The sequence below is a fragment of the Ciona robusta genome, chromosome 11 (genome assembly GCF_009617815.1).
Source record: "Ciona robusta chromosome 11, ASM961781v2".
In the NCBI taxonomy this organism is placed as follows: Eukaryota; Metazoa; Chordata; class Ascidiacea; order Phlebobranchia; family Cionidae; genus Ciona; species Ciona robusta.
Genome location: NC_143245.1, coordinates 5,400,691 through 5,424,817, shown reverse-complemented (window position 1 = coordinate 5,424,817; position 24,127 = coordinate 5,400,691). Strand labels below are relative to the sequence as shown.

At 33.9% G+C, this 24,127-nt stretch overlaps 2 protein-coding genes across 2 annotated transcripts; one reads left to right on the top strand and one right to left on the bottom strand.

The window, feature by feature from the left end:
• The first annotated feature begins 6 nt into the window (after positions 1-6).
• On the top strand, positions 7-7,116 carry LOC149728683 (methylthioribose-1-phosphate isomerase-like). The gene is made up of 6 exons (XM_089888299.1): positions 7-141; positions 666-898; positions 1,480-1,649; positions 2,392-2,568; positions 6,392-6,616; positions 6,863-7,116. Exons 1-6 carry the CDS (start codon positions 10-12, stop codon positions 6,991-6,993), a joined length of 1,068 nt encoding a protein of 355 aa, XP_089744425.1. The 5' UTR covers positions 7-9; the 3' UTR covers positions 6,994-7,116.
• Positions 7,117-9,949: 2,833 nt separating this feature from the next.
• On the bottom strand, positions 9,950-23,602 carry LOC149728682 (glycogen [starch] synthase, muscle-like). The gene is made up of 16 exons (XM_089889331.1): positions 23,408-23,602; positions 22,451-22,632; positions 21,786-21,824; positions 20,861-21,013; positions 20,472-20,657; positions 18,702-18,846; positions 18,140-18,257; positions 15,453-15,573; positions 14,514-14,680; positions 14,129-14,265; positions 13,280-13,462; positions 12,812-12,969; positions 12,086-12,187; positions 11,410-11,487; positions 10,962-11,060; positions 9,950-10,539 (listed from the first exon to the last, which is right to left on the bottom strand). The coding sequence occupies exons 1-16, from the start codon at positions 23,466-23,468 to the stop codon at positions 10,399-10,401; spliced, it is 2,070 nt and encodes a 689-aa protein (XP_089745457.1). The 5' UTR covers positions 23,469-23,602; the 3' UTR covers positions 9,950-10,398.
• Between the last annotated feature and the right edge of the window lie 525 nt (positions 23,603-24,127).

Genomic DNA, 24,127 nt, shown 5'->3' with positions numbered 1-24,127 from the left:
CTGCTTAAAATGACTCTGTTGTCAATATGTTACGAAAATGGGAAGTTAAAAATATTGAATGCCCTTTTGCTCCCTCATGAATCAATTTATGAAGAAATAAATTCAGTAGAAGACGCATGGAAAGCTATTAAAGAAATGAAGGTAAAATTTTCTGGGTTTGAATAATTTTTCTGCATGTGTAAGTCATATATATCTTATATAACTAATACGGCATAAGTTTATAATACAGTAACAAATAACACCATGTTTTGGTGATCATTTTTTGATGAAACAATTTATGTTATAAGTCTAAACAATGTTAAACATTTTTTTACTGCAATTTAAAAATTTTTTTTACAAAGTTTTACAAATTAAGTTTTTGTTAAATCATATAACAAACTGTCTAGTAATTTCCCACCACAAGTCTTTATATTCTCCACTGGTTAAAATCATTGCATTCCAAAGATACAGAAAGGTGTTTTTGTTAAAGTAAAATTAAAACTCACTAATATCAAACAAAAATATTTTAATTAGGTTTTGTTAACTTAATATTGCTAAAAAACATGATAACAAAATAAAACTTCTTATTGCTGTGTTTTTTACATTTAACAACAAAAACTTTGTTTACTTAATATAGCAACATACATTAACAATAACATAATAAATTTATTTCTGTATTTTCTCAGGTTCGAGGGGCACCCATGATTGCAATTGTAGGTTGCCTCAGTGTCGCTGTCGAGCTACGAAAAGAAAACTTTGATGGCATTGAAAGATTTCGAGAATTTATGAACGAAAAACTAAGTTACCTCACAACTGCTCGTCCTACTGCTGTTAACATGAGCAAGTCCGCAAAAGATTTAGTAAAACTGGTCGATAATTTAATAGAGGAGAAACACCTACTCGAAAAAATGAAATCCAGGTTAAGTCAATAATTTTAAAGTTTTTGGTTGTAATGTTTTGTATTGAACATGTTTTTAATTGGTCTGCTTTTTAGTGGATTTTTGTATACTGAGGTGATTTATAGGTTTTTAAATTAAAATTTTATTATATGTGTTGTTTGCTATGATGAATGAGTGTAACTTTGGAAAACAATAGTTGTTATAACTGGGGTTCTGTTTTATACACCTCGTACCAGCTTACAAGTTATCATGTATGTTACTATAACGACATGGTATTAAAATGAAAACCTGCTGCGTATGATTTTCACGACAAAATACTGCATTCCCATATAGGGGTATATGGGGTTTTAATTTTTCTAGTTTTTTTTTTACGTTTTTTTATGTATGCCTGATAATTTAGACAACCCACTAGTGACTTTTCAATATTTTAGAGTAAAACTATGAAATTTGCTACTGTTGTAATGAAAATAATATATAAATAAAACCACATTTTGGAACAAAAACTAATGTTTTTCTCATTTCATCATTTTTTCTAGTATATATACTATATAGTAATTTTATCACATAATGGTTTCCTAATTTCACCGTTGTTTTAACGCAGGGTTTTGGAAACAATTGAACAAATGCTGCATGACGATATAACTGACAATAAACAACTGTCAGAGTTTGGTGCTAAACATATTTTATCAAACTCACAATCGGATAAAATTACAATCCTCACGCATTGTAACACTGGTTCATTGGCCACTGCTGGTTATGGTACTGCATTAGGTAAATATTTATCTACAGCCCATGTTCATATTAATATACATTACTGTGGGGTAAGATGGGACACTTTAAATACTCTGATGCCATTTCAAACAAATAACAACGCTCTATGAGAGCTGTAAGGATACAGTTTTATGATTTTTTGATTTTTTTTTTGTTTACTACCAAATTGGAGAAGAGAATAGAATGAAAATGTGTCCCATCTTACCCCAACCTCCTTTTTTTAAAACCTATGCAAAATTTTATATCTTACATTTTAATTTCTTATAAAATAATGAATGTAATATTCTGTTATACAACATGGAAGGGTTTGTTTATATACTTGCTGATTTTGTATTTATTTATGTGTGGATATTTATGATTTTTTTGGTGACGGCATAAACTTTTGAGCATTCATATATGTGTGTATAACAAAAAACAAATTAAACAATAAAAGTGAAGGACTTAAAAATGGTATGTGTCCTAGGGCAAGACACTTAACCATAATTCCTCCAATAAAGTGGTTACTAATGGATTGTCCAAATTGTCTGCCATACAAAAAATCATAAAAATTCCCCCAAATATAATCACCCACAAAGTAACATGGTAACTTGTAAGCGAGCACAAGGTGTATGAAACAGAACAACCGTATTATAACGACCGTCAATGCCACATGGGAGTAAACAGATAAATAAGTTACATTCATTCAATGTATACAAAATTTTTAAAAAAACCTCAAAATAACAACACAACTTTAAAAATACAGGTGTAGTTCGAGCTTTGCACGAAACAAGTAATTTGGAAATAGCTTACTGTACTGAAACGAGACCATATAATCAAGGTGCAAGACTTACAGCTTATGAGTTTGTTCATGATAACATACCATCTACTCTTATATGTGATAGTATGGTTGGCCTGCTGATGGATACTAAGGAAGTATCAGGTTAGTTTGGTGTTGTATATTTGGATTATTGTCTGCGGCGCGGCCAGGGGGGAGGTTTTGGGATGCAATTCCCCTATTTTGGAGGGGAACTTCCCTATTTTGGGGTGCAACTCACCTATTTTGGGGTGTAACTCCCCTATTTTTGGGGGGAACTCCCCTGTTTTGGGGTACAACTCACCTATTCTGGGGTACAACTCACCTATTCTGGGGTACAACTCACCTATTTTGGGGTACAACTCACCTATTCTGGGGTACAACTCACCTATTTTGGGGTACAACTCACCTGTTCTGGGGTACAACTCACCTATTTTGGGGTACAACTCACCTATTCTAGGGTACAACTCACCTATTCTGGGGTACAACTCACCTATTCTGGGGTACAACTCACCTATTCTGGGGTATAACTCACCCATTTTGGGGTACAACTCACCTATTCTGGGGTACAACTCACCTATTTTGGGGTACAACTCACCTGTTCTGGGGTACAACTCACCTATTTTGGGGTACAACTCACCTATTCTAGGGTACAACTCACCTATTCTGGGGTACAACTCACCTATTCTGGGGTACAACTCACCTATTCTGGGGTATAACTCACCTATTTTGGGGTACAACTTACCTATTCTGGGGTACAGCTCACCTATTCTGGGGTACAATAGGTGTGTTATACCTATTGTACAACACACCTACAATGTATAGTAGGTGTGTTGAAAAACTCACCTATTCTGGGGTATAACTCACCTATTTTGGGGTACAACTCACCTATTCTAGGGTACAACTCACCTATTCTGGGGTACAACTCACCTATTCTGGGGTACAACTCACCTATTCTGGGGTGTAACTCACCTATTCTGGGGTACAACTCACCTATTCTGGGTTACAACTCACCTATTCTGGGGTACAACTCACCTGTTTTGGGGTGCAATACCCCTATTTTAGGGTGAAAATCCCCTATTTTAGGGTACAACTCACTTATTTTGGGGTGCAACTCACCTATTCTGGGGTACAACTCATCTATTCTGGGGTACAACTCACCTATTCTGGGGTACAACTCATCTATTCTGGGGTACAACTCACCTATTCTGGGGTACAACTCACCTATTCTGGGGTGCAACTCACCTATTTTGGGGTACAACTCACCTATTCTGGGGTACAACTCACCTATTCTGGGGTGCAACTCACCTATTTTGGGGTACAACTCACCTATTCTGGGGTACAACTCACCTATTCTGGGGTGCAACTCACCTATTCTGGGGTACAACTCACCTATTTTGGGGTACAACTCACCTATTCTGGGGTGCAACTCACCTATTTTGGGGTGCAACTCACCTATTCTGGGGTGCAACTCACCTATTTTGGGGTACAACTCACCTATTCTGGGGTACAACTCACCTATTCTGGGGTACAACTCACCTATTCTGAGTTACAACTCACCTATTTTGGGGTACAACTCACCTATTCTGGGGTGCAACTCACCTATTCTGGGGTACAACTCACCTATTTTGGGGTACAACTCACCTATTCTGGGGTACAACTCACCTATTCTGGGGTACAACTCACCTATTTTGGGGTACAACTCACCTATTTTGGGGTACAACTCACCTATTTTGGGGTACAACTCACCTATTCTGGGGTGCAACTCACCTATTCTGGGGTGCAACTCACCTATTCTGAGTTACAACTCACCTATTTTGGGGTACAACTCACCTATTTTGGGGTACAACTCACCTATTCTGAGTTACAACTCACCTATTTTGGGGTACAACTCACCTATTCTGAGTTACAACTCACCTATTTTGTGGTACAACTCACCTATTCTGGGGTGCAACTCACCTATTTTGGGGTACAACTCACCTATTCTGGGGTACAACTCACCTATTCTGGGGTACAACTCACCTATTCTGGGGTACAACTCACCTATTTTGGGGTACAACTCACCTATTTTGGGGTACAACTCACCTATTTTGGGGTACAACTCACCTATTCTGAGTTACAACTCACCTATTTTGGGGTACAACTCACCTATTTTGGGGTACAACTCACCTATTCTGGGGTACAACTCACCTATTCTGAGTTACAACTCACCTATTTTGGGGTACAACTCACCTATTTTGGGGTACAACTCACCTATTCTGGGGTACAACTCACCTATTCTGGGGTACAACTCACCTATTCTGAGTTACAACTCACCTATTTTGGGGTACAACTCACCTATCCTGGGGTACAACTCACCTATTCTGGGGTACCGTACAACTCACCTATTCTGGGGTGTAACTCACCTATTCTGGGGTATAACTCACCTATTTTGGGGTACAACTCACCTATTCTGGGGTACAACTCACCTATTTTGGGGTACAACTCACCTATTCTGGGGTACAACTCACCTATTCTGGGGTACAACTCACCTATTCTGGGGTACAACTCACCTATTTTGGGGTGTAACTCACCTATTCTGGGGTACAACTCACCTATTCTGGGGTACAACTCACCTATTCTGGGGTACAACTCACCTATTCTGGGGTACAACTCACCTATTCTGGGGTACAACTCACCTATTTTGGGGTACAACTCACCTATTTTGGGGTACAACTCACCTATTTTGGGGTACAGCTCCCCTATTTTGGGGTGCAACTCACCTATTTTGGGGTGCAGCTCACCTACTTTGGGGTGCAACTCACCTATTTTGGGTTGTAACTCACCTATTCTGGGGTACAACTCACCTATTTTGGGGTACAACTCCCCTATTTTGGGGTGCAACTCACCTATTTTGGGGTGCAGCTCACCTACTTTGGGGTGCAACTCACCTATTTTGGGTTGTAACTCACCTATTTTGGGGTACAACTCACCTATTTTGGGGTACAACTCACCTATTCTGGGGTACAACTCACCTATTCTGGGGTACAACTCACCTATTCTGGGGTACAACTCACCTATTTTGGGGTACAACTCACCTACTTTGGGGTGCAACTCACCTATTTTGGGTTGTAACTCACCTATTTTGGGGTACAACTCACCTATTTTGGGGTACAACTCACCTATTTTGGGGTACAACTCACCTATTCTGGGGTGCAGCTCCCCTATTTTGGGGTGCAACTCACCTATTTTGGGGTGCAGCTCACCTACTTTGGGGTGCAACTCACCTATTTTGGGTTGTAACTCACCTATTTTGGGGTACAACTCACCTATTTTGGGGTACAACTCACCTATTCTGGGGTGCAGCTCCCCTATTTTGGGGTGCAACTCACCTATTTTGGGGTGCAGCTCACCTACTTTGGGGTGCAACTCACCTATTTTGGGTTGTAACTCACCTATTCTGGGGTACAACTCACCTATTTTGGGGTACAACTCACCTATTCTGGGGTACAACTCACCTATTCTGGGGTACAACTCACCTATTCTGGGGTGCAACTCACCTATTCTGGGGTACAACTCACCTATTTTGGGGTGCAACTCACCTATTTTGGGGTGTAACTTACCTATTTTGGGATACAACTCACCTATTTTGGGGTGTAACTTACCTATTTTGGGGTACAACTCACCTATTTTGGGGTGCAACTCACCTATTCTGGGGTACAACTCACCTATTTTGGGGTGAAACTCACCTATTTTGGGGTGCAATTCTACTATTTTGGGGTCCAACTCCACTATTTTGGGTTACAACTCCCCTTTTTTGGGGTGTAACTCACCTATTCTGGGGTGCAACTTACCTACTTCGGGGTGCAACCCACCTATTTTGAGGTGTAACTCCACTATTTTGGGGTGCAATTCACCTATTTTATGGGAACCAATACAAATAATTCTCAGTGTTGACCATATTTTTCAGCTGTAGTCGTTGGTGCTGACCGAGTTGCTAGAAATGGGGATACTGCAAATAAAATAGGAACCTACCAGATTGCGGTGCTTGCTAAACACCACGGTATCCCATTCTATGTTGCGGCACCTGTCACATGCCATGACACCGATATTCATGAAGGAAATTCAATTGTCATAGAAGAGAGGCCACACCATGAATTGATTAAAATCGCAGATGTTAAAATTGCACCAGAAGGTAAAAATATCATGTATATATATTTTTTTTAGTTAACAAAAATTGTACGAAATATTCCTACGAAATATTCCTACTCCTAAGGCCTAAAAACAACAGTTGTTATAGTTTTTTTGTTTCATACACCTCGTATCCCCTTACGAGTTACCATGTATGTTACTTTATGGGGAAAGCATATGCCAACTATAGTGTTAAAAACAAGCAATAAAAATCCTTTTATAAAATATAATTTAATTATTTCTCCTACAGGAATAAAATGTTGGAACCCAGCTTTTGATATTACGCCACATCATTTAATCACGGGAGGTATCATCACAGAACATGGTGTTTTCACGCCTGAAAAACTTCATGAAATACATCATCGTGAAAACAAAGAATAAAATCGTTTGCAGTTTAATTTGTAATCGTGCTTTTTCAACGCTGTCAATGCTATTTTTACATTCCAGTTTTTACATGTGTGTAACTATTGATCAAATAAATGTTACCTCATTTTAAATAAAAAAGGTGGTTTAATAACATTAGGATATCACGATTATTGTGACATCACAGTTATATTAAGACATTATAATTATTATAAAATAATCATAATTTTTATGATATTACAATTATTGTGACATCACAGTTATATTATGACATCATCATAATTATTATGATTATTATACCATTTTTATAACATCACAATTATTATGATGTTTCAATTATTGTGACATCACAGTTATATTATGACATTATAATTATTATAACATCATCATAATTTTTATGATATTACAATTATTGTGACATCACAATTATATTATGACATCATCATAATTAGTATGATTATTATAACATTTTTATAACATCACAATTATTATAATGTTTCAATTATTGTGACATCACAGTAATATTATGACATCATATTTATTATAACATCATCATAATTATTATGATTATAACATTGTTATGATGTCATAATTATTATGATGTTACAATATTGTGACATCACAGTTGTAATATGACATCATAATTATTATGAATATTATAACATTGTTAAAACATCACAATTATTATAATGTTACAATTATTGTGACATCACAGTAATATTATGACATCATAATTATTATAACACCATCACAATTATTATGATTATTATAGCATTGTTAAATCATCATAATTATTATGATTATAACATTGTTATGATGTCATAATTATTATAATGTTACAATATTGTGACATCACAGTTGTAATATGACATCATAATTATTATGAATATAACATTGTTATGATGTCATAATTATTATAATGTTACAATTATTGTGACATCACAGTAATATTATGACATCATAATTATTACAACATCATCACAATTATTATGATTATTATAACATTGTTATATCATCATAATTATTATGATTATAACATTTTTATAACATCACAAATATAATGACATTATAATTATTAAACACCATCACAATTAATATGATATCACAATTAATGTGACATTACAGTTATATTATGACATCATAATTATTATAACATCATCATAATTATCATGATTATTATAACATTGTTATAACATCATATTTATTATAAAATTATCATAATTATCATGAATATAACAGTTTTATAACATCACAATTATTATGATGTTATAAATATTGTGATATCACAGTTATATTATGACATCATAATTATTATAACATCATCATTATAATTATTATAAAATTGTCATAGTTATTATGATTATTATAACATTGTTAAAACATCATATTTATTATAAAATTATCATAATTATCATGAATATAACAGTTTTATAACATCATAATTATTATGATGTTATAAATATTGTGACATCACAGTTATATTATGACATCATCATAATTAATATGAATATTATAACATCGTTAAAACATCATAATTATTATAATGTTACAATTATTGTGACATCACAGTTATATTATGACATCATAATTATTATGATGTTACAATTATTGTGTTATCACAGTTATAATATGACATCATAATTGTTATATCACAGTTATAATGACTTCATATTTATTATAAAATTACAATAGTGATGACATCACAGTTATATTATGACATCACAATTATTTTATTATCTAAGTGTTATTTTTACATGTCAGTTTTCTCATATGTGTAACTATTATTCAATTAAGTGTTACCTTGATTAATTGAACAGGTATGTACACAGTTTTACAAATATACAAAGTGCTAGCAAAATTGCAGCAAACAAAAATTACCAAATATACAGTATATGATGGTAATTAAATAAGAGAAAATCGATAATGCTAGTTATTGGCAAAATTGATATCTCTTTGGTAGTTTTAATTGGAAATGAGATTTGCACAATGCTTTCTAGTAAGAGCCCGATTTGTGTATTATATCACAATTATACAACCAGCTATAACAATTACAGAAACGATGTATTATATTACAATTATAGAAACAGTTCGTCGCTGCTACCAATATTGTATTTGTTCTTGGGCAAGACACTTAAAGGCAATTGCTCCAATCGAGTGGTCACTAATGGGTTGTCCAAATGATCAGCCATACATAAAAAAATCAAAAAATAATCACCCACAAAGTATCATACATGGTAACTCGTAAGCTGGCACGAGGTGTAGGAACATCCGTGTTATAACGACTGTTGTTTTCTGGCCACTGAGGATAAAGTAAGTTTTATTTATTCATTCAACTTGGAAATTATGAAAATATAGTCTAAGTTTGACCAGTAAAACACCAGACTAACTGCCTTTTTTTATTTATTCACTTTAGCAAAGATGCACAAAATTAATAATAAATGAATTGTAGTACCATAAGTTTAAAAACAGCATTGGTAAAATACAAAATGCTAAATTTTAAACACATTCTTGAGCCAAATGTTTTTTTCTATTAAATTTAATACAAAAAAAAAGATTTTTTTAAGTTTCAGAAAAAAAGATAAAACATGTGAAAAACATGAATGACATTAATTAATGGAAGAATTGTTTGAATATTCCACTTTAAATATGCTGTAAAGTGGTAATTTTATTTGTTAACACAAGTTTTTTTGCATGCAGGCCCTGAATTTTAAACATTTGTTCAATAACAGAAAAATTTTTGAAGATGCATGCAAAAAAAAAATAAAGTTATTTTTTTACATAAATATTCGAATTGCTTAGAGGTATATGTTCAATCTAAGGAAAATTACAATAGATATACATTTAAAAATGTACGTATTTACAAGAAACGATGATAAATTATTCTAATTATATTAATTTGATTACCAAAAAAAGCTTATATTATATTTTGAATATACAAATGCGTCTCGTACAATGAAAAATCACAAAAGTAAAACAGGAAAAAAAATTATCGCAAATCGAGAGCAGGTACACCAAGCAAGCATGAAAAATGCTGGGAAAAAACTTTCACATAGAATTTTAAATTAAAATGTACAATTATAATTGCGAACATGAACAGCACATCTTGCGCATTTTTTTGTGTGTTTTGTAATACAAATCCTTGTATTTATAATACCTTTTGCAACTTTAAAACGAAAAATTTATGGTAATAAATCCGGAGTTTTGAAATATTAAAAAAAAACTTTGCAAAACATTTTTGATGCTAAAATAGAACTGCAGTTTTTTTTTAAACAAACCAAAAAAAACTGTGACATCCTCAATTATGACATCATTGCTGATGACATCATCATTTATGAAATCACCACTTATGACATAATCGCTTAAGCATCATCACTTATGATATCATCGCCTATGACATCATCGCTTATGACATCATCATCTGTATTACAAATCCGAAGCGGTCGAACTCATCACATCATTCCCCGTCCCATTTGGAGTGGTAGCGGTTGAGAGAACACTTTCTGTATCCGTGGAAATAAGGTTTGAGGTGTGGAGTCCGCTGTCTCCGTCATCGTCGTCAAACACCTGGGGTATAGAAATATTATATGATAACTTGGTGAAATAGAAATTTTATAGATGTTTATTATAGAGTAATTCGCATTTACTTTGAAATATATATATATATATCGCATTTATATTGAAATATATATATGTATTGCATTTTAGAAAAAAATAAAAAAATATATAAAAGTATATAAAAAGACATCAGAGATCTTATAGATGTTTAATTTTAGAAGGTTATTCATCACATTTATATTGAAAAAAATAATAATATATATATATGTTGTATTGTAAAAAAAATATATCATATGTTTGTATATGTATATATAATGACATCATAGTTATTCGACATCATAATTATTATGACATCACAGTCATTATGACATCACAGTTTTTATGATACGCAAGTATTATGACATCATAACTATTATGACATCACAGTTCACCTTATTATCCTCTTCATCTGATTGGTAAGGTGAAGCTATGCGTGAACCAAACGGGGAACTTGGAGCGGAGTACGGACGTGGTAGACGGACTGAACCAGTCTGTTGGGTGGGTGGGGAAAAATTATTAACTTTTACATATAGGCTGAAAAAATAAATAACAAATTGTTTTTATATAATAGAGCTGTTGGGTGAATTAAAAAAAAAAGTTAAAAAAACACAATTTCAAAAAGAATAAAATATTTTTTTTTAGTTTTTAATAAAATTAAATACTGTTTAGTTTTGAAAAAGAATGAAACATACTTTTTACTTTAAAAAAACAATGAAATAATTTTTAGTTTTAAAAAAGAACAATTTTTTACTTTAAAAAAACAATAACATATTTTTTAGTTTTAAAAAAACAATTAAATATTTTTAAGTTTTGTGAAATTTATGATATAATGAGACTTACCGGTGAAAAAGATCTTGTTTGTTCGAGAAATTCTGGGTGTGTTCGATCAATCGCCAAACGTCGAGCATTCGTGTAATACTGCGTATTGTATAGGGGTTAGGTGGGGGGGGGAGATAAATGTAACTTATTTATTGTTGAGTGGCAGGGCAACGGCAGTCGTTATTACACGAGCATTTTATTTCATATATACTTTAAAAAAAAAAAAATACAAAATTTTTGGGACATTTTTTTGTAATTTATGACTGATAATTTAGAAAACTATAAGGGCCACTGGGTTGGAGCAATTGCCGTTTAGTGACTTGCTGAAGGACACGTACATTTGGAGCAGTAATAATTTTATTATGGGAAAGACTGACCGCAACTATTTCTGTTTTGTATATTTTAAAAGGTTGCGATTTGGTAACCGTTTTCGATTTGGTAATGTCCGGCGCCGTGGCGTAGTGGTTAGCGCGCAAAATCAAAAAAAAATAATCACCCACAAAGTAACATACTTGGTAACTCGTAAGCTGGCGCGAGTTGCACACCCGTGTGATAACAACTGTCGTTTTCCGGCCACGCGAGGATAAAGTAAGTTACATTCATTCATTCAACCTATTTTACTGTTGCAACCCTTTTAGGTTTAAGGGTTAGGCGTAAACATTTTTGCTGCTGACTAAAAAATAATTTAACACATTACCATGCCGAGTCGTGACCAATCCAGATATTCACTGATTCGCTCCGTTCGATTGCGCTGAATAATTCTCTCTCTACGAGTCATTCGACAGAAATGGTAGAGGTACTGTGATGTAATAATGAAAATTTATTTTAAATTAAATTTTGTAGCGCTATTTTATACACAACCAAAAGCAGGTATAAAATTTTATACACAACCAAAAGCAGTCTAAACTAATCTGGCACAAATTTCATAGCAACACTTTCGTGTTTTAGTAATTTCTGTTTTTTTTTGGGGGAAAAAAATATTTTTCTGCTACCAATTTTCACCCGAAATATAAATATTTATTGGGTGTTTTAACACAGAGTCTATAACCCACACCCTCCAAAATCATTTAACCCTCATTTTAATCTTGGTAAGTCTTATTGACAGGGCAGGGTCTAAGAAAGAGATTGCTCTTTACCCAATGCTATGGTTATAATTCTGTAAATATTCTTTTGTTTACTACAAAATGGGACAAAAAAAAGAATAAAAACATGACCCATTTTACCCCACCCTACTATACCAACTCTAGTTATATAATTCATATAATTCTGAAAATAGTCTTTGTTTACTACCAAATGGGACAAAAAAAGAACAAAACATGACCCGTTTTACCCCAACCTACTATACAATCAATATAAATTTAGGGATTCTGTTGAAATTAACCAAATTCAATGGGGCAAGTACTACACCAGTTAACCAACTTACATCGGTGAGTTGATTGCACGTCTCGTCGACGTTTTTAAACCTTCGATCCACGATGTAGATCCCATACGCCTCCGGATCGCTGAGATGACTCTGCATGAAACATCCGAAACCACTGAGGTTGCTTGTCACGCTCGGGATGCCTTTGATGGCGCACTCAGCTGGAAGAAGAGGATGTTTGGTTTTTACACCTCATGCTCGCTGTCGAGTTATAAAACCCGACACACATTGTGTATTCATACACCACATGCTTGCTGTCGAGTTATAGGATCCCGACAGTATAATGTTTAGACACCTCGTACACACTGTCAAGTTATCATCAGATTTTTTACGTATCAGATTTTTATACAAAATAGGCAGTCCTACACAAATGCACAACATAAAGAAAAAAATCTTATTTTAAAGAAAAAATCTTGAAAAAAATTTCCTTTTTTTTAAGTCCACAATTTTTTTTTTCAACCTCCAGTTTACCTGGCGTGTAGCCCCATGGCTCGTAGTAGGAGGGGAATACCCCGAGGTGACACCCACGGACGAACTCGTCGTAATCCATGGATAACAAGGGGGAGGTTTGCGAAAGAAACTCCGGGTGGAAAATGAGTTTAACACGGTCACTGCGTGCGTTGAATAATTTGCACTCTCGGATTTGTTTGAGGACTGAAGTAAAAATGTGTTAGTGTAATATGGGACTATGGGAGTTAAATAAAAGGAGTTTGAATTTTTTTAGTTTTTAATTTTTTTTTTTAGTTTAATTGATTTTTTATTGTTTTATTATTTTTACTTAATTTTTAGTTTTACTTCATTTATTTTATTATTTTTACTTTCCCTTCTTTACAGTTTAGTTTAAAATTTACACAAAAATTTAAAAAACTATCGCTCTTTTGGTTAAAAAAGTGTGTCTTTAATACGAAAAACAGTTTCGTCATGTAACAGACAAAACATCGGTAGAATAATAATTACCAATTAAGATTTTTCATAGGTATATATATATAGTAAGTTGGGGAAAGACGGGACATCTTTTGCACATATTATAAAAATAACCCGATCGTGTTTTAAACAATTAACAATGGTCAATTGGAGTCGCGAGGATAATGATATAGTTTCATAATTCTTTAAATTTTTTTAGTTTACTACTAAATAGGACGAGAAACTAGAGTTAAAAGGTGTCCCATCTTACCCACACTACTCAATACAAAAATTTTAGTATGATAATTTTTTGTGTGTTTTTTTTTTACCACAACAGCAATTTACTTAGTTTATATTTTACATTCAGCCCGGTAACAACAAAATCAGAATGTTTTCAGATTTTTCCAGAATTCTTACTTGGGTCATTTGCGTCATCAGTCATATTGTGGGTAACGATGGGGGGTAAAGTACTACACTGGTTTGCGTACATGCATCGTTTGAGTTTAATAACGTGGTCGCGGTCGAGTAACTGCTCCTCATTAGGAAGTTTCCCTCTGTGGAGAAGATTTACAAAGAAAAATTTTAAAAAAATTTGCTTATTTTTAATCTAGATAAAAATGATTTTTTGGGGGTATTGTTAAATTCAACTTTGTGTAAACTTTGTGTACATAAAACAATAGTTTTTAATAAAAATGAAAAAAACTTTGGTATAATCTAGTCAAATAACAGACAGAGAAATTGTTTATAAAAAATGAATAAATAAAAAACCTGTTAAATTAACTCAAAAAAGGAAATATTTTACCTCAAACATAGATCGAAAAGTTTGTTTCCGATGTCGTCCTTAATGACGTCAACTGTCTCTTTGAGTTGTTTCACCACTGCTTGGCCTTTTAAACTTTCTACGTTGAAGTTGTTAGTTGATGCAGGGAATATTAGAAAAGCAATCACCGTCACATCACTGTTTATCATCTGGAAGGTATTTATATTTAATTATTAAAAAATTGAACAAATGATATAAATATATATATTATTATCGGACTTAGATTTTTTTTTACACAGATACAAAACAGAAAGATAAAACAAATCTTAACTTAAAAAAAATTTTAAAAAAATTAAATTATAATAATGATGTTTATGTATATTTGCGTAACGAGAGAATGGGTTGTTTTTTATAATTTTTAACGAAAGTTTTTTTTATCTTGGAACAAAATCTGGAGAGGAGGTAATTTTGGTCACATTTCTGTTAATCATTTGGAGGGTTATATTATATTTATTTAATTATTTAGAAATATAATCAATTATGTTTATATATATTTGCGTAATGGGGGCATGGGAAGTTGAATGAGTGTAACTTACTTTATCCTCACAAGGCAGGAAAACAACAAGCCTTGGATGTTCTGTTTCATACACCTCATGTCAGCTTACGAGTAACCAACAAACCAAGTATGTTACTTTGTGGGCGATTATTTTTTGAGGATGTATTTATGTGTGGCTGATAATTTTGACAACCCAACGAAAAGTTTATTTAACTTTGAAGAAAATCTGAGGTGTTAATTTTGAGCGTGGCTTGTCATGGGACCTGAGATTTAAGACCATTACCCCAAATACTGCATGGACCTCACCGGATTTTGAAGCCTGCCGCTTTCCCAATGTAGGCGACAAGGGCTTTAATGGTAATATGTTAAGATATTTCAACACTCAGTTTAATCCTAGTTTCCAGTATAATATGTTTTATTTTCACCTTTAATCTGTGGTTAAGTCGGCTCATAGCTTCAATGTAAAGGTCTGCACCTTTGTTGCTGTATTCATATCTACCAGCAATGAACATGTACAGTGTTTTATCCAAATTGAGGTCAAAATGCCTGGAAATTGTGTTAAAGTGTTTAGTTTTATGTATTGTTTTAAAGTTGTGTTATAGTTATGATGTAATTTGATGTGTGAAACATGGGGTGCAATTTACACCCAACACCCCGTACTTTACCACATAATGTGTGAAACATGGGGTGGAATTTACACCCAACACCCCGTACTTTAGCACATAATGTGTGAAACATGGGGTGGAATTTACACCCACCACCCCGTACTTTACCACATAATGTGTAAAACATGGGGTGGAATTTACACCCAACACCCCGTACTTTACCACATAATGTGTGAAACATGGGGTGGAATTTACACCCACCACCCCGTACTTTACCACATAATGTGTAAAACATGGGGTGGAATTTACACCCAACACCCCGTACTTTACCACATAATGTGTGAAACATGGGGTGAAATTTACACCCAACACCCCGTACTTTACCACATAATGTGTGAAACATGGGGTGGAATTTACACCCAACACCCCGTACTTTACCACATAATGTGTGAAACATGGGGTGGAATTTACACCCAACACCTCGTACTTTACTACATAATGTGTGAAACATGGGGTGAAATTTACACCCAACACCCCGTACTTTATTACATAATGTGTGAAACATGGGTTGGAATTTACACCCAACACCCCGTACTTTACAACATAATGTGTGAAACATGGGGTGGAATTTACACCCAACACCCCGTACTTTACCACATAATGTGTGAAACATGGGGTGGAATTTACACCCAACACCCCGTACTTTACCACATAATGTGTGAAACATGGGGTGGAATTTACACCCAACACCTCGTACTTTACTACATAATGTGTGAAACATGGAGTGAAATTTACACCCAACACCCCGTACTTTATTACATAATGTGTGAAACATGGGTTGGAATTTACACCCAACACCCCGTACTTTACAACATAATGTGTGAAACATGGGGTGGAATTTACACCCAACACCCCGTACTTTACCACATAATGTGTGAAACATGGGGTGAAATTTACACCCAACACCCCGTACTTTACCCATAGGCGCCGAGTTTTAAAATGTAGTGCAGAGGCGGAGCCTATTATGACGTAACACAATCGTGACGTCATAACACTTCGGCGTTTCATTGACTTTATTTAACGCTTGCTCAACGCTGGATGTCAGTGTTACGCGTTGATCCTTTCCCCGTGCGTATTTGCAAGATTGACCGATATATAAATCGTTCGTTCGAGGCGACGTGCTTTCTACTTGACCTTTACGTGCCGGTGCGTCAAAGTTTAACGTCCATGTGCGTCGTAGTTTAACGTCCACGTGCGTCGTAGTTTAACGTCCACGTGCGTCGTAGTTTAACGTCCACGTGCGTCGTAGTTTAGCCTTTTCGCGCGTCGTCGTACAAAGGCAAAGCAACACATTCAATGTTAGCTACTTAGAAAATGAAGAACAACCAACGGGCTAAACAGACGATATTATCCTACTCTAAAGTTTCTAAACAATGTAGGCGGTAATAAACAACCTAAATATGTTCCACAAGTAGCACTGCTGTATATTTACGATGTTTTCCTCAGCCAAGCAGCATAATTATTACGAAATAGTAGGGATTCACACGTGGATTCATTGCATCATAATAGCGATTGTTTGACCTGGTAATTAATTACGAGATAATAGCAATTCACACGTTGATTGTGTGCGTCATAATAGCGATTGTCCCCTTGATTATTTAGCCAGCGGGAGCTTGAAAACAGGTTTGAAGTTGAACGTTTGCGATCAAGTAAAGAATATTGTTTCATCTACAATGAATATTAATCTAACTACCTTTATCATTTAACAACGATAGATCAACAACGTTTGTTTGAACCTGGTTTAAACTAGCGTTACTAACCTGTTCCAAGCATGATTACCGCATGTTCAAAGTGACGATTGTGACGTAAATAAGACAATTACGCATACGTAACAGCTACATAACAGATTCTGCACATGCGGTCAACGCATGACCAAGTACCATGCGGTCAACGCATGCCTAAATATCCGTTCTCTTATTGTCACGTCGTTAATTTTGATTTTCTTTACCGCAATGGTATATTTTTATGAGAACAATGCGAAAACATTAATAAATTTAGCAAAAATACATATTTTTTTGTTAATTCGTGTACGGAGGCCGCCTCCGTGCTATTATTTCGTACGTAGGCGCCGCCTCCGCGCCTACGCGTACTCGGCGCCTATGACTTTACCACATAATGTGTGAAACATGGGGTGGAATTTACACCCAACACCCCGTACTTTACCACATAATGTGTGAAACATGGGGTGGAATTTACACCCAACACCTCGTACTTTACTACATAATGTGTGAAACATGGGGTGAAATTTACACCCAACACCCCGTACTTTATTACATAATGTGTGAAACATGGGTTGGAATTTACACCCAACACCCCGTACTTTACAACATAATGTGTGAAACATGGGGTGGAATTTACACCCAACACCCTGTACTTTACCACATAATGCATAAAAAAAAGGGGTAAAATCCAGAAACGAACACTCGTGCTCTTACAATAACGCTTACCCATAAAAATGACCTCTGACAAAATGGTGAATTTTTTCTTTTGCAATCGCGTGTAGATTTTGAAACTCATGCATACACTGTGCATTCTTTATGCTCAATCCATTTGGAAGAATTAAATCTGTATTCATAAAGATACAGTTTAACAGTTTGCAACATGAATACAAAAACACCCAAAAATCGTCCAAAAAATTGCTTTTCTTTTTTTAGGATTAATTATTTTTTAAACAGTGTTATAATGGCTAAATGCTTTAAAACGGGTGTAAAAACAATTAAAAGTATTTTTTAAATGACTTTATTGTATACCCAACTTAAAAAACTAAAAATTACATAAAAACTTGAACATTTAAAACAAAAAAGAAAACTTTACAAAATATAGAATAATAAAATAATGAAATAACAAAATCTAAAATTTTGCAGCAAACATGATATTTTTTGACACAAAATAACAAAATAAAGAAAATTAACACAAAGTGATGAAAAAGAAAAATATTTATCACAAAAATATTAAAATTTTTAAATTATAAAATCTAAAATTTCGCAAAAAAACATTAGATTTTTGAACCTGGTTTTCGTTTAAGCAGATGTTCAGCTTCTAGTGAAGTTATGTCGGATACTGTGGCGAATACATGGGCAGAATGGGCAGCTGCTCTTTCCATGCAGTATCTGTGGTATATTTGACGGTTCCCTGCCTCTATGTCAACTTGGAACTGAAATTTTAAGGTTGTATGTATGATATAGTAGGGTGGGGAAAAACGGAACACCTTTGGTACTTGCTATCCAATATCCTGATCGTGTTTTAAACAATTAACAACGGTCTATGGGAGTCCTGAGGATACAGTTTTATAATTCTTTGATTGTTCTTTGTTTGCTACAAAATGGAATAAAAAGTTGTCCCATCTTTCCCCACCCTACTATATCAAAAACAAGCCATAAAAAAAATAAAATAAAATAAATATGGTACTGTATTTTATATATATATATATATATATATATATATAGTAGGGTGGGGAGATGGGACACATCTTGTTCTATTTTCTCATTCCTTGTTTTATTTGTCTCATTTGGTAGTAAACAAAGAAAAAATAAAGAATTATAAAACCGTATCCTCATGACCCCATAGACCATTGTTAACTGTTTAAAACATGATCAGGATATTTGGATATTATGTGCGGTGTCACAAAGGTGTCACGTTTCTCCCACCTTACAATATTTATATTTTATATGTTAAATGCAAAAATTGCTGCATTACCATTAAAAAAAACCTTAAAAAATGAGCTGTTTCAAACTCAAATTTTCTTGTAAAATTTTGTTTTTAAAACAAAATATTTCAAATTTGTTATAAAAAATATGTCACATGTGAATGCCAAAGTAGTATGTGGAAAATGCTCTTCATTATTTACATAAGGCAATCAACAAAATACAGCGTGTACATACACTCAAACATTACGAGATCATGTCTTCCTAGTAAATTATTAAATTTTAAGCTCAAAATAAACATTGGCTATCATATAAACACATTATAAACTACATTATTTATACCTATAGCCAATAATTTTACTTTTTTTCTATATTCTGAGTAATTAAACAAAGTACATTAACACTTTAATTTTCCTATGCCTGGTATAAGCTTATTTGCCCATTGAATTTGAATAAATGGAAAAGAATCAGTATGGTTTGTATTGATATATAGTAGGTTGGGGTAAGTTGGTACATGTTTTTATTCTCTTTTATCGTCCCATTTGGTAGAAAGTGGTAACCAAAGAATATTTACAAAATTCTTTAACTGTATCGTCACCAAGAGCGTTGTTAATTGTTAAGAACCTGATTAGGAAATGTGAAATATCATGTGCTAATGGTATTCATACACTGATCTATCTTCATGTTTTTAACCCCAGAGGTAAATTTACCCCTGTTTAAGAAATGCTGCGTCTTTGCAGACTCTGTAAGCATTCGCTAGTGTCTTAATAAATGCACACATGAAAAATTTTCCAATTAATTTAGTTTAGGTTCTATTCTCCACAACAGCATTTCTTAAACTGGGGTAAACTTACACCTTGGGGTAAATTCTCGTAGTTAGCGGGTAAATGAGCTACCAATTAAAACCCGCATCAGCTGATAGGACAGAAAAATTGTAGTACTTTACCAGGCATTAAACAACTCGTTGCCAAAAAGCGAGCGCATCCGTAGCATTAAATATAACTGATGTAATTGGTTTTCGTTTTTTTTTTATAAATGTGCGCCATATTACATATTGGGGGTAAATCTGATAAGCATTTTTGTTGAAACGTTAAAACATAAAAAAAGTTTAGGAAAAAACTAATCTACAACTTACATTGCTTAAATTGTTGTAGAAATCAACATTAGCAGCACACAAGTATCGTCCCAACAATGTAGCATGGGTGGTGAAAATGGTGGAGATATCAATTTGACGCATCCGGCACATAAGGAGGCCAATACCCGACAACCATTCGTGAAATTGCGCCACGATCACTGATTTCTTGCCACATTGAGCACGGAACTGAAAATTAAAGTTGCATAAAAAAAGAAAATTAAGTGAAAAATATTTTTTTTGCTAAAAAATGCCTTGGCTATGAAAATATAAATTATCAAAACTAATTAAAAAAAAAATTGCTAAAAAATGATTTAGACATGAAAAAAACCTTCCTAAATACACCACTGCTTTTAAAAAACAAGTATTCTAACTTTCTAAAGCTGTCATACCTCTCCGAGGAACCATGCGGTCAGAAATCCAAACAAAACGCATCTTTTAGCCTCAGTATCATGTTCTGGGATACCAACACCAGTTTTATCGAACATTTCCCATGACCATGTGTTGTACATATCCCATGCTGTGTCCAAGTTAAACAAAACAACCTATGTATAATTGAAGTATAATTAGCGTGAATTGAATCATTACACAATGTGTGAAACATGGGGTGGAATTTAGACCCAACACCCCGTACTTTACCACATAATGTGTGATACATGGGGTGGAATTTACACCCAACACCCCGTACTTTACCACATAATGTGTGAAACATGGGGTGGAATTTACACCCAACACCCCGTACTTTACCACATAATGTGTGAAACATGGGGAGGAATTTACACCCAACACCCCGTACTTTACCACATAATTTGTGAAACATGGGGTGGAATTTACACCCAACACTCCGTACTTTACCACATAATGTGTGAAACATGGGGTGGAAGTTACACCCAACACCCCGTACTTTACCACATAATGTGTGAAACATGGGGTGGAAGTTACACCCAACACTTCGTACTTTACCACATAATGTGTGAAACATGGGGTGGAATTTACACCCAACACCCCGTACTTTACCACATAATGTGTGAAACATGGGGTGGAATTTACACCCAACACCCCGTACTTTACCACATACTGTGTGAAACATGGGGTGGAATTTACACCCAACACCCCTTACTTTACCACATAATGTGTGAAACATGGGGTGAAATTACAGTAACATACATGGGAACTCGTAAGCTGGCACAAGGTGTATGAAACGAAACACCCATGTTATAACAACTGTCGTTTTCCAGCCACGCGAAGATAAAGTAAATAACATTCATTTATTCAACGTATAAATGAAACAGTATACACAAAATGCTTGTACATTACCTTGGGGTATCCTTCTATAAGCCAACGCCCAGTTACAACCTAAATAAATAAACAAGGATTAAACTGGTGGATTAGATGAGTTTGGAAGTGCAATATACTATATTATTTGTTAGTGACTGTTGCATATTTGATAAGAATGCATATTATGATGCATTTAAAACTAAATATCATAAATCAAATATATTACTAAACCTAAGAGATTACAAATAGACACTGTAAAAAATTGAATTACAATTAGAAACTGCAAAAGAAAGCAATTTATGCTTCTGTTTTAACTATCACAAATAGTAAAGATTACAATTAGACACTGTCAAGAATTGAAAGACAATTAGACACTGTAAAAAAACAATTTATGATCAAAACATTTAAAAAATATATAAACCTAATACTAAAAATGATACAAACTTAAAACAAATTTCATTGTCCGTTGTCACAGCTCCTAGAATAGGGTTCCTAATAAAACTACAGGTTGCAAACGATTGCAGACATTTTGCGTAATGGTTTTTTAACCATAACTCAAAAACCATTCGAGGTATCATACCAAAATTTGGTTTTCTGCTCAAAATAACCAAAATTGCAACCGTTTGGAACTCGCAGTTTTATTAGTGACCCCAAAAATGTTAGGAAATCAATGTTATGAAGTTTACGCCACCAAGCTTATTCACCCCTATGTGTTTTTCCCTCATCAGATCCACAGCCCGTTTCATCTGGGGTAAAGATGGCTCCATTTTTTCGACTTCCATCGCGACAAATCTCTCGTTACAGATTCCGATCATGCAATAATCCTCTCCCAGTTCCTCGACGGTCGACTCTGCTTTGCTCCGAAGGACAGTGTAGATTCCTCCAACTGTGCAGTAAAATTACTTTGGTTGATTTCTACATTATGCAAGGTAGATCGTTCAAAAATGTTTTAAATCGTATTGTGTAGTTTCCTCCAACTATGCGATGAAATCACTTTGGTTGGGTTCTACATTATGCAAGGCAAATTGTTAAAAATGTTTCAAATTATAAATGTAGATCCTTTCAACTGTGCAATGGAATTACTTTGCTTGATTTTACATTTATGCAAAGCAGATCGTTCAAAAATGTTTTAAATCGTAACGTGTAGATCCAACCAACTGTGCGAAGAAATAACTTTGGTAAAAAGCTACATTACACAAGGCAGATTGGTAACAAATGTTTTAAATCATAATAAACTACATTTGATTAAATGTTTCTATTCCTAGAAAACAGAATTTTTCAAGACGTCTTTTTTGGTTGTACATGTACAATTGGTATAAATTGGCTTGCAAAATACATTCCCAAACCACTTTAGTTCATTATTTAATTATTTTTTTTATTATTTATTTAAATTTGGTTTATTATTTGATAAATTTTTTATTATTTATTTAAATTTGGTTCATTATTTGATAAATTTTTTATTATTTATTTAAATTTGGTTTTTTATTTAATTATTTTTTCATTATTTATTTAAATTTAGTCATTTTTAATTAATTACTATGCAGGGACAAACTATATCGTCCATAGCAAAAACTTTGTAAACTAAACCCTAAATCCCGTTTGTCAACAAAATGCAACTGCCATACTCTGCAGACAAGATTTGCTAGCAATATTTTTTTCACCTTTATTTGCGACCTCAAGAGCCACCTCAAAGGTGAACATCGCTGGGGCTTCTTCTGCCATCTTGTTTCGTGAAAACCTCGTACTTTCACTTTAATACACACCAAGCAAGAACAGAGTAACAAAGTTTTCTGTTCAGATCATATTTAAATTTTTCTCAGTTAAACAGATCTATAATTAAACAATAGCATTGGTTAGGTAATTAAGCATTAGTTAAACTGAACAACTAATTACATTAGTTATATTTTATGCAGCGGATGCACTAGCTTTTTGGCAACAAGTTGTTCAATGTTTGGTTACGTACTACAATTGGCACAATTTTTCTGTCCCATCAACTGATATGGATTTTCATTGGTAGCTTATTTACCTTCTAAACACGAGAAATTTACTCCCAGGGGCAAATTTACCCCTGTTTAAGAAATACTGTTGGAGCATTTTAATGCAAGCAAAATCATGACCATTTTGCACTCACACATACAAGTATCATAAGTACATTAATGTAGTACACGCTTATACATTTTTGCAGTATTTTAGGCTTATTCTTCATGCTCATTGTTGGCATGCTCATGCCTGTATAACTTAACAGTACATATAGAAAGATTAAAACTAGCTGTGTGGTTAAATATGCTTTATTTTATTGAATTACAATGAATTAAATGTTAATTTTTGACAATTTAAATTCTAAAAATTTTACATAGCTTTTACATAATAGAAAATTAGTA